The sequence below is a fragment of the Chamaea fasciata genome, unplaced genomic scaffold (assembly GCF_029207755.1).
Source record: "Chamaea fasciata isolate MVZ Bird 193981 ecotype frontalis unplaced genomic scaffold, bChaFas1.0.hap1 SCAF_3, whole genome shotgun sequence".
Lineage (NCBI taxonomy): Eukaryota > Metazoa > Chordata > Aves > Passeriformes > Sylviidae > Chamaea > Chamaea fasciata.
In genome coordinates, this window is record NW_027094088.1 from 4299515 (window position 1) to 4319637 (window position 20123).

General features: G+C 42.7%; 1 protein-coding gene across 1 annotated transcript in view; it reads right to left on the reverse strand.

Moving 5' to 3' along the window:
- PCSK2 (proprotein convertase subtilisin/kexin type 2) overlaps positions 1-19763 on the reverse strand; it is a 98368-nt gene extending 78605 nt beyond the window's left edge. Inside the window, exons 1-2 of the mRNA XM_066177777.1 lie at positions 19333-19763; positions 1268-1372 (exon numbers count right to left, since the gene is read on the reverse strand). Coding sequence (XP_066033874.1) covers positions 1268-1372; positions 19333-19521 — 294 coding nt within the window. The 5' untranslated portion in view covers positions 19522-19763. The remainder of the gene's footprint in view (positions 1-1267; positions 1373-19332) is intronic.
- Positions 19764-20123: the final 360 nt, after the last annotated feature.

The window sequence follows — 20123 nt, forward strand, 5'->3', positions numbered from 1 at the left end:
AGGGCCTTTTCCTCCTGTCTGAAAACTGAGCACACCGTTTGTAGACTGCAAACAAGGGCCTCTAAAAGAACTACTCAAGTTTGACAGCTTACACTCCTCTGGTAACTGGTGTTTACACTATTCCCTGAGAAGAGGGGAATCTATGGTGATTGCTGAGAAAGTGCTGCCGCTCACACCACAAGGTATTTTTCTGGGGTTACAATGGAAGACGTAACCAAAAGCAAGTATTCTATTACTGTCTGTTGAAACTGGTTGGGGAAGTGTTTTTTTCCCTTCTACGACCCATTCCTCACGGGGTGGGGAGGGGATGGGTGTCCTCTGTTAATGGGCAGCTCTTAAAACCAGGTGGGGCAATGTTCTTCATCTCTTCCAGGACCCATCCTCCCTCCAGGTGGTATCTGCTGTTAATGGGCCATCGAGCCTCACTGTATGGCTGAAAAAATTACATCATCCCATTGGGAGATGCTCCATCCAGGGGGAGGAGCCAAGCATTCCTACCTGGATAAAACCTGGGATTCAGAACACCAGGACAGCCTGTTTTCCACTGGATTCCCAGAGGAAGACCAGACCCTTCTAAAGGATCATCTCTGCTCCAACAGAACCACATCTGTCCCTCCAGGAGGACTTAATTGGACTGCTCCCAACAGCCTGACCAACAGGGTGTCAGGTTCTATTCTGACTCTGTCAGTGTTTTCTTTTTGTTTGTTTGTTTGTTTTTGTACTAGTACATTTTTTATTTTTAAGATTCCTAGTAAAGAACTGTTATTCCTATTCCCATCTCTTTGCCTGAAAGCCCCTTAATTTCAAAGTTATAATAATCCGGAGGGAGGGGGTTTACATTCTCCATCCCAAGGGAAGCGCTGGTTTTCCCTCGCAGACACCTGTCTCTCCAAACTCAGACAGTATTCAGGGCTGAATAACCCATGGGTAGCAGGATTCATGGAGGGGACAGCCATGCACCTCAGATGGCTTCGCCCCACATTAACGAGTGCACAGAAATGTCCTGGAGACTAGAGCATCACTGAGTGTTACTGGAGAGCGGATACATCTCAGAGAATGTATGACTACTTCTAACAGTGAAATACAAATAAAAGCTGAGGTTAAATGGGAGGTGTGTGCACACAGAAGCCACCAATCTTGAAACAAGCACGGGGTGAAAAAAACCCATAATCATAGCCACAGATTTGATCATCATGCTGATCTCATTAAAAAATGGTCTGTGTCACAAAGAAAACATCACAGCTGCACATAATGATGGAACACTTACCCTGGAGTCCTTTTCCAGATGAAGCTTGTGTTGAAGGCTGCGTCTTCTCCTGCCTTTAGCAAGACCATTGTGATAAAAAAAGTATCCAGATTCTAAAAAAGGGAGCTGAGGAAGAGAGAGAAGAAAAAAAAAACCATCATGCAGCTATTGGCTGTTAATAAGAATGACAAGAAAACTTTTACCTGTGAAGTGATTCAGGAATCTATAACAAGACTTGTGAAGAGTTGTATCAAAGAGTCCAAATCACTTTTGACAATGCCACTCCTAAGTTATTTTTGAAAATCCAACAGCACTGAAGTTGTTTGCTACAGGTTTACAGTGCGTAACTTCACTTGTATACACTTGGTACTCTTTCCACCTTACATTTAAGGTCAACAGTGCCAACATTTCTGACAGGCACCCCAAATCACAAGAGGAAGCATTCCCCATTTCCTGAAAAAGCCAGAATAAAAGAACAAAGCAAACTGCAAAAGATTTGAAACTCCAGAGAGCATGCCTCACCAAGAGAGCCTCACATAAATGCTTTGCTGAGCTGTTTGTACCACACCCAAACTGACACCATAAGATGAAAGGCAGAAAGCAAAGAGATTTCCACTTTCAGAAAAATATGATGCTCGGAATTTCTTCTGAGCACCCCAAAATGGAACATACAAAGCACATTAAGATAATAGCTCAGTGTTAGGTGGAAAGAGTGTTCTGCACCTTTAATGTCCATGGCACTTAAGGAGCAAACAAACACCTCTGGAAGGCTTCCCATTATTAAATGCATTTCTCTTCTCAGGACTGGCAGAGAGCAACTGGAAGGCTAGTAGAGATTTCTCTTTTAGAAGGCTAAAAAACATAGTGTTAGGAGAACAGCATCCCACTCCCAGCACTTGATTAGGAAGCTCCACTGGACCCCCAAACGATCAGTTCTTTCCCCATTTGAACTTAACAGGGACATTCCAGTTGAACATTTAAATCTAAGAAAGAAACTGCACATTTTAAAACTAAGCTTGTCCTTGTTAAAGCAGAAAAAAATGGTTGGGAAGTTACTCGTTAATGCTGTGAATATTTCAGCTTCAAAGGTTTGACTGCCCTGCATATAAAACATCTCCTTTTAAAAGATATATTCTAGAACAGCTATAACAGCCTGTTCCTCTCCTTTTTATTATCTATACTTCATGATAACATAAACATCTTAGCAGGAGCTCAGAGTTCTTTACTGAAATACCAAGGCTGATATCTAGACAGAAAAAATGTTGAAAAAACCTGGGCTGAATGCAGGTAGCAGCATCAGGCTACCATAAAACAGATTTCGTTTCTGTATACAGGTATATACAGTGCACAAATATAGATTACCTTCAACGAAATTATCTCCTGTTTCAGTCAGTCTATCACTATATCTGGTACAATTCCACAAACATATTTTACTATACATGGGAAGCAGTGTGGTAATAGAAGATAGTGAATTCTGAAAGTTTAAAATCTGGTCATTGCAAATATGAGTACACAAGTCTGGGTTTGCTTTTTACTCAAAGTACGTGGTTGGTTTTTTTTTTGTTAATTGAAACATTTACTATCACTGAAATGAAAGCATTTAATTTTCATGTTAAAGTTCCATTCTGTATGATGCATAAACGTGAAATAACTTTTAAAAAACCAAAGCATTCTGTTCTGACAAAAAGACCTCTTTTAAAGTGCTTATAAAAGGTCAAGGAGATTTCATCAAAATCATTATGGTTCCCTGGAGCTGATCTGCATGGCTGACTGGAGAGTTTTTCTGGGCAAATAATCAGAATATTTAGCTTCAGCTCCAAACACCTGTGAAAAATACAACAGCTGAGGCAGAAGGAGAAAGTAGGCTATGAAAGCTCACAGTAGAGGCCACAAATGCCTCCTGCCCTTTGTATATATTGTCAGAGCTCTGAAAGTTCAAATTCTGTCTGGGTTTAGGAAATTGTTTTAAAAAGCACATTTACATTTAAACTTGTACCTGACATCTTTACCAACTGGGTGATCAGGTATTTACATAATCCAGAGTTTGGCAATAGATCTGGCTCTCCAGGAAAAGGCCCTTCCCCCACATTACTCCATGCCTCAGAAACATGTAGGCAGAAAAAAAAAAATCTAAATAAGCAGATTAGTTACAGCTTGAAATCCATCCTGGTGAGCTATCCATTACCATCCTCAGCTGTCTGTGGCCCAATTAGCCACCTAATTCTCTCCGAGAAATCAGGCTACTTTTCTTCCTTTTATTTCAGCATCAACCATTAATATCAAATCCAGTATCTTGATATTCTCACATTAAAGATTAGTCTAAACAACTTTGAAAATATCTGGATATATATAACAGATATTTGCTGTTTATTTTCCATATAAAGTTCATTTCTAGTATCTCTTAGAAAGAAGCAACATTGAATACAGTAACCTTTTAAAGCTGGCGTATCCAAGTTTGACCATAAGCAATTACAATCAGTACAACAACCAGATTTATGGACAAAGTCATGAGTAAGATCGACTAAGATTACTCCACTCTTTCCAAAGTTATCCCAGTAACCTTTGAGGAACTCGGATATTTTACAATTTCACATGGTTCTTCACACCAGATTTATTAAACCTAGAGGGGGATGCCCAGGAAGGAAGCTCAGTGATGCAGCACCTGAAAGATAATGTGATCCAGCACTGTGGATTGTGAATAATTAATAGCAAAAACCAAGCAGTTTTCAGGAAGAACCTAAACTCTGCAGTAAATCCTTGAAATCAATGAACATACACGTAGGAGAAACCAGACACCAGGGAAAGGGCCTAAAATATCAAGCTTTGATGGGGATTTTGTGCTGAGATCTGTGAAATGACTGAAGAAATGTCCACAAGATACGACTGAAACTCCCAACTCTGAGGGACTCCTGCTACCAGGCCAGTAACTTCTTGACCTCAACCAGATGGAGAACACAGGTAGCTCACTGCAGGATTTACATTCCCACTGTCAGCTGCTCCAGGAAATCTCTTTTGATTTGGAGCTACAGCAAAAGAACAACTAGTGAAATGAACAGTGCAGCAAATAACGAAGTGAAATGAAAACAGACCTCCTGTACATAAAGACTCCAAAGTGTCATCAGCAGTATCTGCTCTGTAATGTTGTAGCTGTAAAGCTGGAATTGCTGGGGAGTAAAAATTCCTATTCTGGCAACAGCAGGCTCAGCATGTACCATGGAGCAATAATGCACTCAGCCTGGTGGATCAGGTGCTTTTTGTAAGGCAAAAGCAAAGCTTCCTGCCCTCAAAAAAAAAATAGCAATTAAGTAAGATAACTAATTACCGGAAAGCACTTTAACATTCAAGTGAGGAGGATTATTTAGAATTAGAAATGGGCCGACTTATTGCCTTGAGGTATAAATATTGGCCATTACAAAGCACGATTTTCAGAATCTCAGGAATTACAAGCACTTCATTACTTGCGATGTTTGTATAAAAGTGCTGGTGAAAAATACACACAGGCAAAACCAGAATCACAAATACAAAACGGCAAGTAGAGCAAAACACTTTATATCCACCTGTCTCCCTCTTTTCTTCTTATTTGCAGCCTCCTTGTGGTTATTAATAACACCTTCTGAAGCAAAGATGAAATGTGTTTAACCCTCTTCCTGACAGATGTGGACGAGAAAAAAACTTTTAAAAATTCAGTGATCAACAAAATGCAGGAAAGAAAAACTTTTGCAATGGAAGGGGCTTAACTAAAAGCAGAATAGACTCGAAGATCTTAGGGTCTTTTCCAACCTTAACACTGTCCGTGATTTATGAAAATGGCTAGGAGGCACCATTTGGTATAGAAAGAAGAAAGAAAAGTTTCATATTGTCCACAGTTATAGCACCAATATGTCTGAGGTCTCTTAGCTGTTTTCAGGCTACTGCTGAACCACAGAAGTTGAAGTTCAATCATTATTGAAATAAAAATAAGTTAAATTCATGGCTATCATGAGGTTTCAACCTTTCTGCAGAGAAACAACTGATCTAGGATGGGAGAACACACACTCTTCCCTCAGAGCTGATGGCTCCCATCCCATCTTGTCTGCTTGACAGAGAAAATCAAACTGCCCCTCTCTCCTGGTCTGGCCTCAGACAATACGCACCAGTGACACCAGCTGCAGTCTTGCCTGTCACAAAACAGAGGAAATCAAAGCAGTGAAGAAGTTTAAAGAAAAGCCACACAAAGACTAAAATCAGATACTGTTCCTCACTCTAAAACTGCAGCAACTGAGCCCACCTCGGGCAGAGCTGACACTGAAAACAAGCATCAGCATCTCCTGCCCAGAAAAGCCCATCTAGCACAGGTATTATGAAGCAGCAATAAATTCTTAAGAAAATACCCAAGTCAAATAAAGCTGCCAGTGGCATCAATACTTTATCTGGCCCTCAGGGAGAGGTCCAGCATTCACAGCCTGTCACTGGTTTTAAGAGGTAGTATATGATACAAAAATAAAGATGAACATTGGTTTCAAGGCTTATCTTTAATATCAAATTTTACTGGCTCCTTATCTTTAACATTGCATTTTACTGCTCACTACAGTAAAGAGTGACTAGAATTCTATCTACATACATTATGGTGCTCACAAAAAAGGCCTAAGAACAGCCTGGATTGCCCCCTCTTGTTTTAATAGGAACTATCCCTGCCCAGTCTCCCCATATTGCTCTTCATACTGTTTCACATCATGCAGAATAATCCCTACAGCACACTGCTGGCTTCTGTGCATCCTTTCCAAAGATTTCTCCCCAACATTGTAATATTCTAAAACCAGTTTAACGTAATCTTTTGTTAAGGCTCCTCTCCCAAGTTACTAATGGGGACAACAGTCTGCAACAACTCTCTTTCGGGCAAAATCATTCATAAATACAAGCAAAGGGCAATTTATAGCAAGTTTCCACCTTCTTTGGTCACCAAAATCAGCATAAATGGATCTGTCATTGAACGGGATTGACGGAAAGTCCTCATTCAGCCAGGCTGACAAAGACCCTCCTCAGAGCTCCTTGCCTGCCTTAGTATGAATATGTGGTCATGGACGTGAGAGTTCAAACAAACACTGGTGCTCAAGGGAAAAAAAAATACCAATCCCTCAAACAATATTTTTAATTTTTTTCTTTTTTTTTAAGAAGTATAACACAAAACATCTCTCCCCATAGAGTCCAAGCACTGCCCAAGCATCACTCCTGACTTTGAAAGGAACCATAAATCAGCACAGGTGAGTTCTTTCATCCCATTACTGCTCAGTAATTACACCAACAGAAAATACGACCTAAACTCAGTAAAAATAAATGTATTTGGAGCCTTCATAGGCCCCACAGGCTTCACACCTTCAGTTACCATTGTAAGTGAAGCCCAACAAAGTACCTCAAGCAGAAATTAGAAACCTTTTCATGCCAGTTTCACCAAATGCACTGAGGATGCTTATAAATATTCAATATTAATTTTTAAACTGTCTTTCTCTAATTTTCCCTCACCTCAATTAGCATTAGAAATCATTTAACCTTTAAATACACCGATGGGAGCCAAGTCTGAAGTCAAAAGCAGTCACTCACTTTAGGGACAAGGGCCATGTAAGAGAAGAGCCAGCTAGAAACACAGGCACCCTCAGGCACCAAAATGACACAGAACAAAGCAGGAACACAAAAGGATTAATTCAAACATCGGTAGAGAAATGTGAAACAGCACAGAGGACTAAAGCCGCACCAGGGATCACCCAACATGAAATCCAGTCTGCTGTGTCCCCACGGCCCCAGGCAAGGATTTGACACTTTCTCATTTGTGTGCTGTCGTTACTCTGAAGGCCCAAAATAAGGATCTCAAGTGGAGGCAGGGTTCTGCACAAGCTCCAACCAGCCCCAAAGACTGGCACAGTCAGGTCCATGTCTGAGTGCTATGATTTAATCCTCCTGGCTCAGCTCTCATTGCACCTGTGTCTTAACCAGCTGCCTCCAGCAAAGTCTAATCTGCTCCTCTTGGCAAATCTGGCAGGTGGAGGTGTTATAGCCAGAGCTTCAACACTCCCAAAAGGTACATTTCATATTAAAACATCGTCAGATCACCCTTGTGAAATCAGTTCATTAACACAAAGTGAAACATTCTCTTACAAATTAATTCATAAATGCCTGACTTAGATGTTTTCATGTGTTTTCAGCCCTGTTTCACATAAATATCCAACCTTAAAAGGAATCAGCAGCAGGTGGTGGTAGTAAGAAGGGACTAAGTAGAGAGACACAAAAGTCAATGGAAATGTTGCAACACACATGCTAACAAGGTCACATGTGTGTTATTCTAAATAACATTATTCTGTTATTCTAAATAACATATATTTAGAATGACACACATTATCATGTGTGTTATTCTAAATAACACTTTTCTGTTATTTAGTATAGTGGTTATCCTCTAAGAACACAGCAAATCTGCTTTAAAAGTTCTATTACTTAACCCTGCTTAAAAAGTTCTATCTTCTCAAGCCAGCAGCCATAGTTTCCAATGGCGTCTGAAAGGTTTCCTCACCCCCACAGCAAAATATCTTTTTTTCTCTAGAAACAACAGTATAAGGTCAAAAGTGATGTCCAAATACTTTGTAGAATATACGCCTCTGGATTTCATTTTATCCAAAAGGATAAAACAAAGCCTTTTGCCTAGTCCCTCTTGCATGCAGCAAGAACAAGGTTAAACAGTCTTCTCAACAGCTGGACATGAGGTGTTTAACAAAAACCTGGAGGTAAATGAAAGAAGATGAACCAGTTGTGGACTGATATTACACTTTACATGTCCAATCTGTCCATGTGGAATTCATCTGAATGCCCTGTACAATTAATGGCAAAACAAAAAGAGGCCCTTTGAAAGTATGATTATCTCTCACTTATCTGAGGTGGCCGTGTTAAAATACAAGCAGAGCTGAGCTCTTTCACTCTGAAGTCTGTAAGAGAAGCACTGCTGTTCAGGTAGATCAGTTCTGATGTTACTGATGTTATTGTAATTCTGCTGCCATATTCTCATCAGTTTTGTTATTACATTACCCCACCCAGTGCTTCCAAGCACTGACAAAACACTGCTCCACTGGTTCGGTTACAAGTTAGTGATATTTGGATTTTGATCTGCAATTGAATGAATCACAAGGGTGTAAAGTTTTACTGCATCTGTTTCACTGCTAACTTGGTCACTGAAGAGCTCCACCCTGCAAGCACATAAAGTCATAAAGTCATCAGTGACAATACTCTGGATTTGCTGATAGTTTTACCAGTGAATTGGAAAAGCCATTTGACATTTTAAAAATGGTCATTCTCGTTTATGGGAATGGATCTGTGCAGTTTAGAGAGCTTAATCTGCTACTCGCCAGTAACTGTAAACACCATTATCAATTCTACAACATGCCCTGCTGAAAGCAGGATACTTCCCAGATTTCGAGGAGAATGTTGCTCCTTATACACTAGCCCTCAAATTGGACTGTCTGGGTTAATCCAGATTGTCATTACCTGGAGTAGGTGGTGATTACTGTTTGGCTGACAGGCTGCAGTAAAGGCTGAGGAATCACCATTAGGTCCTCTCACATAAAATGTTGGGTGTGTGCAAGAAGAGCTGCTCAGTCAAGCCCTGGGCACCTGAAAAAATTCTGGAGTTCAGCACCAGAAAAGTCACTGGGAGCATCTACCAACTGTGTTGTCATTTTTAGCAACCACAAACAACCACTGGGAAAAGGAGACAACCTCTCCAATCACTCAGCTACACGACTCCATAACAACCTCACAAACAACAGATAAACATAAACATCATTTACAATAATTAAGTTAATATGATTTCATCAGAAGGTGAATCAATTAAATTTCCTTAAAGCACGTGTATGTAACACGAAACGGTTTTTTAACAGAAATTGGGAGAATTTTACCATCCCATTAAAGCAAAACAAAAACATCTCCACCCCCTAAAAAAAAACAGTAACAAAGGAACAAAACAAAAGAAAACAAACAAACACAGACACTCTCCCCCGCCAAACCTAAGCTAACAAAAATGAGAAAAGAAGACAGAAATCAGACTCCAGACATTCTTTAGAGACAGTTGGTCAGCACTTGACCCAGTTAATTAACCATAACTCATTTAGTCTGAGGCAGTCAGTGCTGTAAGAATAAAGGGGGGAGGGGGGAAGGATGGTAATCCAGAAGTGGCTTTGACAGTTCTACATTTTATTAACAAAGGGGAATAAAATTTTGGCTCTAAGTGCCTGTCTCCTGCTTGGAGCAATGGAGCTCCTCAGGGTATCCTGTCATTTTTTGATATTCTGCTGTATGTTCAAAGCACCTCTCAAGATTCCGTGAAAGTTTTCACACCTCAAATGACCTTCTCAAGATCCTTCAACCCATGACCACTTCCTTTGCTATTTCCCTCTCTGCTCTTGCTTCACATGGTAACAACTCTACTCTAGGACAGAGCCAGAACTCAATCTCCAAAGACATGAGTTTCAGGATCTTCTAATATTAGGAGAATCTTGGACAAATTAGAGCTGTAATATTCTTGTTTCAGTTGCCTCCCATGTAAAATGGCCAACTCTTAATAGCACCAGTTTAGTTATTTTATTGATTGATAGGATTCATATAATTAATGTTTGCACAGCACTATAGACTGTGACATGAAACACTTCACTGTAAAATGGCAAGTGCCACTGCAAACATATATTAATGGGTATATCTACACATGCAATATACCTGTGTGCAATCAAATAACAAAAAAATAGCAAAAAAAGGAGCAAAAAATATTTGTTAAATATTTTAATATATTTAAGCACTGTAAGATGGAAATCTCTTCTTCTTATCAGTATTATCTTCTTTAGAGAAAACTCGTAAGAAACATTTTGATTCAATTAGAGTCTGCAAATTTAAATGGCCATGGCATGCTTCTGAGACAGATTAATATTGCTGACAGCAATTAATTAATTAAGCACTGCTTACAAAAGGCCACTTTGCCTCACTCCTGATTTACAGCCCACCTCTCCTTTTAAGCACGTAACCAGACAGGTTGGCTGCTATTGTCACACAGGAGCCTGGTGTCACATCAGCTCCACAAACACAGAGATAAAAGCCAGGAGCTAAAGTTTGCTATTTAAAAAACAACATTAAGGTGCAGTGTGCCCCAGACACAAATTACCAGCACTTAAAACCTCACGGATGAGGAAGGGGAAAGGCATTGCTGAACACTGAGATCCTGAATTTCAGTAAGGCACCTCAGCATTATTTTCAAGTCTATATTTACGTAACCGAGTGGCCACATAAACATGTGCGCAAGTGCCCAGCTCATGCAGCATCTAAAAGCAGAGCCAGGAACTCGAGCTTGAGTGAAGTAGAGCAGTAAGAGCAACTCAGAGCAAAATCAGCTGGTTTCTGACAAGAGCTACTCAAGAAGGCACAGAAGATGTGTATTGCTCTAATGCAAAGATGCCAGCTCTTACCAACACTTTCAGAAGATCTGACCTCTCCTGAAATTCCAAACCTTTATTCTTTCCTTTTTACTCTGTGTCTGTTTAATGCTAGGCTGCCAGGCAAGAGCTGATAGACAGAAAGTGCTTCACAGAGAGGTTGCTGTTATTACACCACACTGAGAAAAGTCTTCCAGTTGCCAGAGAAGCAGTCAGTTCCTTGAGAAAAAATACGTGCTTTATGGCAGAGAAGCCGGTGAGTAACAATTAGAAACAAAACTGTGACATTAAAGGACAGAATGTCAGGAGGGTCACACTGTTTCTTCTTTTTTTTTCTTTCTTTTTCTTTTTTTTTTTTTTTTTTAACCTAAGGTAGTAGGATTGAGAAGAAGCTTCAAGAAAAAAAACACTTCGAGCAGAGCCAAGGAGAAGAGAACATTTTGGAACACTGCCGATTTTTGTGGAGTTTCTTGATTCTGCTAGGAGGAAGACACAGCCATTAATCCTCACTATTACAAGATCAGGTCAGAGGAAAATCCTTTGCTAACGCTTCCACAACCTGGAGAGAGCTCCTGTTGGCTCTTGACACAAACAGCACAATGGTTGCTTCACAACAAGGAGCAAGTGCTCTGAGTGGGGTCAAGAGCTCTGTGGTAGATGGAAGAAATAACTTAAACCTGGCAATCATGATAAGAAAGGAAAGCAAACAGCAACACCACACCTCTCAGCCTTCCTCCCAGGACCTCCCTCACTGACCTTTCAGGGATGGATGAAATCAGTCTTTTACTGCCAATTAACAAATGATGGAAGTTTATTGCTGGCAGAAATTGTTTTCAGTCCAGCATGTGCTTATATGTTATCTTGCTCCTATGACATTAGTCAAGCAAGGAAAATGTAGGGTTTTAATTATTCTCTCAGCGTTTCAGCCTTTAGAGATGAAAAACTGGTTTCTCTAGCAAGGTGTAACATATTTAACATGAATGATATATGTTCAGTTAGAAGGAGAAAAAAGGGATTTTACAGGATCACACTGAATGTTTTAATCTCCATCAAAAGAAAGAGAAAAAGATCCACTTGCTTTTCTGACATGGTTCTATTCTGAACCACATCTTAATTGTAGGAGAAATTGAATGGTTTTACAGTTAAGAGATGAAAAGTACATTTGCCTGTGAAGTTTGGGGGTTTGAATGGCAATATAAAAATTAAAAGGTGGAAATGCTGCCAAGGTGATGATGTCCTAATCCACGACCATCTTTCCATCAGTGTTAGCAGCCAATTCTTCCAAGCCTGCAAATGTGTTCCAGTTCTGATTTTTGATCCTTCACCCAAATTCTGAACTGACAGTTCCACCTTACGGCTGCCTCAAAATAACTTCTTAAATAGCCAAATTCAGTTGAAACACAGTTCTAGAATTAATTGATACAGGGAAGAATAAAGCCCCCGTGGGACTGGTGGGAATCCAACAGTCACGGTTATAGCTAATTCACCATATCCTGGCTGCAGCTAAAAGCCTTAAAAAGAAGCTTTTGCTGCACTTGGCGTTGCACAGTAGGTGACAGAGACAGTACTCACCCACAGAGCAGATTTCAGAATCACACTCCTCCGTTTCTCTGGCTTTTCATACAGAATGAGTAGGTAGAAAGGAGGATCCTCTGTCATCAGGAAAGGGGAGGCTATATTCCACCTCTTCTACTACCCATACAAGGAAGAGATTTACCTCTTTGGCTCTAGTTTGGTATCCAAGAACCATCTGAAACAGCAAATTTCTCTACTTAATAATATTTAAATATAGATTTGCTGGGTTTCAGGTTTTCAGAGATTGGTTCTTTGCAAGTCCAACCTTCTGCTACTTGCTGAACACAGCCAGTGGTGTTCTGCTGAGGTACACTCTTGAGCTACTGTCACAGATCCATGACCAAACTGTATATCACACTGCATGACAAACTGCGTGTCACGGCCACTCAGAACTTCACACAGCACACCCCGAATTCAGCTCTCTCTGGGACAGTGAATTCACAAAACACGGCCTGAGCCTGCTGAGCTGAAATTAAATCTCCATTTCTGCAGCACGGGGTTTGCTTCTTCAATGAACTTATGAGAGTTAAAGGCAGAGCTTGCCTTGATTTACAAGAGCAGCACACAAGGCTTTGACAAATACTTGAGCAGTTCAGTTTCCCCCTGCCAGAGGCCATGGATGGAGGGAAGTGTTGGGCTGCTCACTGCAGTATTTATAGCCACCATGCAGCAGCATCCTGTAGAGACCTGACCCATTTAATTATCTGAAAAAGTTGAAAGAAAAAAAGAAAAAAAAAAGAAGAAGAGGGTTTCTGATGACTAGGATAACATTGCAGCTCAACGGTAAGTTTTACATCTATTAACAGCATTGAATTTGCTATTACTACTCAGACAGAAACTACCCACCCCTTCAGTGGACTGGAACTGCACAAAAGGGTTTCCCAGTGATAATACTTTAACAAGAACTAGCAGAATTTATCATTCATTTTAACAATTTGGCCTGATTTCCAGCTCACAGAATTTTCCATGAGCATGGACATTTCTCAGAACTTACTAATGGAAACTATCCACCAGATAAATTCTACCTATGTTTTGGCTACTACTTTGCAACTGCTTTATTACAAGCATTTGAAACTGGAGTTGCATGTATCAATTTTAATTGAAAAACTCATAGTTGGACGAGGTTAAGGGTCACATGCAAACTTCTACTCAGCTACACTAAGCAGTACCTATTCCAGGAAGTCTAGAAGCTCTTATGTTGTTGTTGCTTTTGCTAGGTTTTGTTTGTTTATTTTTTTAGAAATCAACATGGTCTTACTGTTAAAAGCTCCAGTGGAAACTAAATTTCTGCTCACATTGTTTTGACTTGGAATGAGTTAAACATGTCAGTACTTCTAGGCTGATAGTAACAGCACTGCAATTGTGTTTGTTTCCCCACTTTAACCACATCAGGATAGTTACAGCAGTAAAAGTTTTCCTAAGAGTTGGTGGGGTCTTATATCTTGTCATCTGTCGTGTTTTGTGAAGAACATGGAAGGCTATCTTTCACTTTCACACACCAGTTGGATTTTCAAAAAGGTAACACAAATTCAAACACCCCTGTCCTTCTCTGAAGAAGCCAAGCAGCAGACTCAGTCTCTGGGACCATTTGCCTGCTGATAATCAAATGCCAAAGATGCCACAGGACCCTGGAAGGAAAACCATTTCAAGCTGGGAGTGAATCGATAATTTCTTTTGGTCTAGGTCTTCAATCTGGATTTGAACTCCCAAACTGCAAACTGTCCTCCCTCATTTGCAGCACTCTAAACCACCCGGATCTGGTTAGGCTTGACAATGGGATCTGTCCATCTGGCCAGAGTCTTCAAAGCAGGGGACTCCTGCAATAAACGGTTCTCCATTTGCTGCACAGCTGTGCAGAAGAAGTTTAGGGGACAGATTCAATTCTAGGTGTGTTAACAGCTGCAGATTATCCATATTGCCTCTCAGTAATGGCCTCAGACTGCTTCCAGCATCTGAAAAGCCTTCGTAGAGGAAGGAGAACTTTAAGCAGGACCAGAGACAGAGCTACAGCATATGGGACCGCAAAGGTCAAACACACACAGAGGCAATTCATGTATCTGTACGTTGCAGAGCCCGGGAATAGTCTGAAAGCCATCTTCAAGAAAGCTACCTGGGCAGAAGGAAGGAGACCCCAGACTGACAGGAACTCTGGCTAGATTGCAAGAGTTAGGCTACCACACATGTTCAGTCCTGGTATGCTGGGATCACAGCATTCAGGTAATGCTGTCCACTTCTCACATGCCTTCTCCTTTGACAGTGGCAAAACTAAATATAATGCAAATGAAAATCAGTAATTGCACATTCCCCCATTGGGCTGCAGTGTCAAAAAAAAAAAAAAAAAACCCAACCAAAAAAACCCAAGCAATAAAAAGAACTGCACTTGTGATGCAGTCAGTTCCTGAGTCTCTACCACATGTTCTATTTTGCAAATGGGTCCAAACAATGTGGAATAAATAAAATTATTTATAAACAGTTTTATAAACAGCCAGAATTCCACACCTCTCTGTTTACTGAGCTGTAGTTCAGGAAACAAAAAAAAATCTGTAAAGGTGAGGTTTAATCTGCATGTTTTGCCAAGAAACAACTACACAACAAATTCAAAACAGCAATGAAGCAATTACAGTGGGGATCTACAATAGAGGAGACTGACCTCGTTGTTCTACACTCAAACAAATGTAAAATCTGACAAAGTAATTATTTTAAAGCTCATACATACTCACACTCACCACCAGCAAACAGTCTGAGTCTCTGGTAGGGAAGGAGCTTTACAGAAACTAGGTTAGGGATGTGCTTGAGCCTGTGGTTTACAGATCTTCTTGATAATTTACAGCTTTCATGTGCATAATTGGTTACATTTAAGTAACAGGGATTTTTGTTTGTTCCAAGTTAGCCAGTGTTTGCTCCAGGAGCTGTTGATGCATCCAAGGCAAAACAAAAATTATTAAAAAAAAAAAAAAAAAAAGCAAGGCAAACACCTATTTTCCAGAATTAGAGGTTGCTATTTTCCAGATTTGGAGGTTGCTCTAGACAGTGGGGCATTTTAAGGTTTTAGTATGTGCATCCCAGGACGGAATGTTCAGGATCCCTGACAGAAATCCTGGCAAAGCACTCCCAAAGCAGCAAACTCATTATTCTGCCTTTTGGTCTCCCTTCTACACCACATCAACTCCCACCTCACAAGCTCCCTGCCTAAATGCAGAGAAGTGGGTTGCTGCAGTAAGAAACATTCTTTATCTGTGAAGTTTTGCTTTTGATAAGTCTGTATTTATGCCATGTAAAAAAAGAAAAAAAAAAACCAACAAAAAAAACCCAAAAAAAAACCAAGAAAACCTGAATGCTTGCAGTGTTTCATCGAGAAATTACTGGTTGGTTCCACAAAGCCTGGTCCTGAACCAGCAGCCTCCTTAGCAAAAAACAGGAAGCAAAGAAGTCACAGCTGTGAGAGGTACACTGAGTTTTGCAAGATTTAGAGGGATAAGGGATCAGGTGACACATCAAGAAAAAATAGACCAGCTTTAGGCAACGTAAACATAAAATTCTTCATATTTTCAAATCCATGTTTGGATCTTCTTTTAAAATCTGAGGCCAATGAATGCTAATTTTTTAAAACCCTTCACCTCAATGCTACCAGAAGCAGAATATTCAGCCTTTTAGTTATGGTGGCATTTTGTGGATAGTCTCAGTCTTGCTGTTGTTGATGAAATGGAAAGAGATGCCTAAACTCTGATCTCCAAATAGAAGCCCTTTCTAAATGTGTCTTCCAACTCTCCTTGTTAGAAATAAATTGAGAATTGCAAGGCAAGGTCAGAAAGCAGCTTTTTTCAGGCTGCATTAAGAAATGTATCCTGGTGACAACCATGCCAAGAGGCAAATAAATCAAATGGGGGGAAAAAACCCCAATCAAAACCAAAAACTTGTTCTTTCTGCAGTTCTTACAATATTAGGGGGGCATTCTCACAACTCCTGAATGCTCAAAGATGGTAAGACTAACCATTTTAAGAAAAAAAAAAAAATGTTCTACCACAGCGTCTGTTTCACCAGAAATACACAGAATCAATTTTAGCAGGTAAAAACAGATTGAAAAACTGCAAGTATTAAAAAGAAAAATCAAAGTGCACAACCAGCGCCACCAAGACGCCTGTACTCAGGATTAATTCAGGGAAGGTTAAAGAGAAACTGACTACTGTTTTTGACTCCTTAGGATGCTAGACCTAAACAAAAGCACCTGTTTATATAAGCACCAAGCCCTTCTTAATCAATTCATCAAGCACTGAAATTAAAGCACACATTTAGCCCACCTGATGGCCTGTAGTGGTTTCAGAATGATGGCAGGAAGCATGGCCAAAGAATCAATTAGAAAGCACATCATGCAGCCCATGACATTAATCTTAAAGGCAATGCTTTCTCATGCATTTCCACAGAAATCTGCTGTTAAGTAAATGTAATATGCACTTGCTCAGAGATTGCTTGGTATTGGGGAAAAAAAACATGTGCACTGAAAATACATAATTTAAAAACCAGCTCCCATAAAGTGATGTTAAAAGAGATCTGTGATGCCCCGACGGGTGCAAAAAGAAATCTTTCTCATGCACATCTTAAATTTACACACAATAAAAAAATGAGGAATCTGCTCCTGTGTTCCTACTGGGAAAGTCCCTGCACTGAAATAAAGGTGATTATTTTCAGACCTTGGCTCTTCTCCAATGAGGGTAAAGTTAACCGGATTTGTTTTAAGTAAATAACTCAATAAATCATCCAAACAGCATGTGTCACTGAAGTACCTAAAAGACCACTTCTCCTTGTGATGCGGTTTGGGTGGGGAGGGTGCTGGTATTTTTTGAATATTTCATTAGACAGCACATCTACACACAGTACTTTCCCTCGAGAGTCCCCCACCGCCACCAGCTCCGTGCTTCCCTACACACGGCCACGTTCAGCTCCCTGCGCTGTCGATATCGCCATGAGAGCTGAGTCTGCAGACTGCGAGCTGCCAGACAAGCCTGATGACAGCAAAAACACAGAGGAGATTCTTCAGCAGCACTCAAGAGCCACCGGCATAAATGGCAGGAGCTTCTATGGGCGGCCAATTATCGCCACCCAAACCCCGCCAGGAACGGAGATCGCTATCAGCCACTCGCGGATTATCCTCCAACACATCCAGCGAAGTGTCGAACCACACCAACTTCTCCTCTTCCCTAAAATTACTGCCCTGCAGAAAAGCAGGGTGCTGTTTCCTCTTACAGCTGGAGGAGGAAGGGTGGGAAGCTTATTTAGCTTTTCAGGGATTAGGACAGTATAACCCAGAAACCTTGAGAGAGGATGTGCCGAGTACATGACCCACTGCAACCACCTGCTGCCCTGAGCACACACACATCACACCATGGCTCTGCTGGGCTTCATTCCTAGAGACACCCGTGTCCACAGCCCCTCCCGTGGCGTGTCCTGGAAAGCAGGTTCTCTCCCCCCTTGCATGCCCGAGGGATTTCCCTCCGGCTCTCTCCTCAGATGAGCTACAAGGCTGATCTCCATGAAGAAACTGTATGTCTCCTGGGGAGAAGCGTGGTAGAGGGGAGAGGATTCTAACAGCCCAGAAGCTGCATTTCTCCATCCTACAAAATTCCTCTCTCTGTCTTTCCCTGTCTCTTCCCCACTTGGACCACAGGATCCTTTGAAAGCATCTAGCAAAAGTCATAAGAAATTGAGCTGTGCAGGAACACACTCTTCTGTCACAAGGCCTTATCAGTCAGATAATCCCAGGATAGGAGGAAGGGAGCACAATCACGAACAGACGAGAAGAGGAAAACTGTACACCAAAAAGCTGTACCTAAATCTCATACAACAAAACCTAATGCCCACAGTGAACCCTTTCCCAAACGTATCAGCAGCCCAGCTCTGCCACTATCACAACAATGCTGTGAGCCTAAAACAATAGCATCTTATCAGAGCAGGAATTAGCCGTGGTCACAGCAACAATGATCTTGTCCTCATTTCTCTAACAAGCTCCCACTGGAGTTGAAACGAGGCAACCCGAGGGAGGGAGTCTCACTTGATATGCTCTTTTGATTTTTATTTTTAAATCGAGGTTTAAAGCCATTTCACTTATTCAAGTTCAGGGTGCTATTATCATTCATTTCCTTAGATGTAGGACCAGGCTTTCATTGCATAACTGCCAGGAAAAGAAACCAAAACAAACCAAACCAAACAAACAAACAAGCAGCAGCAACACTCAGAGCCTGTTTGCCCTTCGCACTCCTCCAAGCAAGTCTGCCAGGAATTGTATGGACCAGGGTACTCTATCAGCCTCGCCCTGTTTTCATCCCAGGTTTTACTGTATCCTAAAACATTTAGAGGTCTAATTGTTATTTGAATGGGAGAGATTTCTAGCAGAGCTGGACACTCTAGGAACCGGGAAGGGACCTGCCACTCTGGCTACGTTTGATGTCCTAGGACCTCAGGAGCGAAAACAACCTCCAATGGCACTTGAAGTTTCCCAACTTACATTCATTAGTGAAAAGCACTCATTGCTTATCATGAGGGTCATCCTATTTCTCTGGGAGAATAATAGGGAGATTAATAAGCCCACCAGCATCGCAAACTTGAGCGTCAAACCCCCCTATGAAATCCTTTATTTAAATGGTGTGCAGGCTTCTCCATGGAGATGAGCCTTTCATTTTTCCGTAGGTGCTCCGAGCCGGTACGGTCGCGCTCGAGAAGCCCGAGGAGGCAGCCCCAGCCCCGCAGCACGGGAGCCCCTCCATGGGCAGGATGTTTACATAGTAAGTCAAAAGGCACCGAGTTACCATGTGGGAAACTCCGCTCTCCCTCCAGCCCGCGATAACCACCCTGCTGGGCCAACACCGAGGAGCACACATGCGATGGGCTCTCGGCACCGCAATTCCTCCAAGCCCCTCGGGAAGCGGGGATCACCGCGGGCACAGCGGGACGCGCTCCGCACCGTGTCCCTTCTCCCCGCAGGTGAGCGGCGGGCAGAACCGCGCCGGGGCCGCCCCGCGGAGCGACCCCCGGAGCCCGGCGCCAAGGGCACCGCGGCGCTCCCGCCCTGCGCGGGGGGCTTACCTTCCGCACCCCACCGAAGCCGTGCTCCGCCGCCACCCGCTCGGCCTCCGCCTGGCCCCCGCCGTGCAGCTCCACCAAGAAATGGTTGGTGTAGACGGCTCCGCGGGCCGGGGCGCCGAGGAAGTGCAGGAGGAGGAGGAGGAGGAGGAGGAGGAAGGAGCCCCGAAGCAGCGGCGGCCCCGGCGGCATGGCCCCGCGCTGCGCGCCCGCGGAGGCTGCCCGCCGGGCGGGCGGGCTAGCGGGGAAGCGCCCAAAAGATGGGAGGGGAGGAGGGCGAAAAAAAAAATAAAAAAAAAAAATTGAAACCAATGAGAGCGGCTAAGGCGAAGGGAGAGCAGCGCGGAGAGCACCGGCCGGGCGGCGCGGATGTGCGCTCCGCGGCGGCCGAGGGGCAGCACCAGCCGGGCGGGGAGCGGGGGAACGCCGCGCTGCCAATCATGGGGGGGAGGATCGCCCCGGCCCCCCTCCCTCCCTCCCTCCCAGCCCGCGGCTCCCGGAACGCTCCGCACGCCTCCCCGGCACCCCACCCACGCCTCGCTCCCACCTTCCGCATCCCGGCCCCTACAAAGCCGCGCCCTCGATCGCCCGCACATTGCACACACCAGCCCTCTCGCATCTCCGGCCGGACCGTGCCCAAACCCCCCCGGCTGTTCTTCCCTTCCTGAGAGAGAAGGTGGCCGAGGAGAGGCGGACACCCCGAAGCCGGAGCCTTTACACTGGTGGCTGTAGAGACAGGTAAAGGAAAGACTTTGGCCAAGACCCTCACCGCCAGCTTCTGTTTTCCAGCCAGC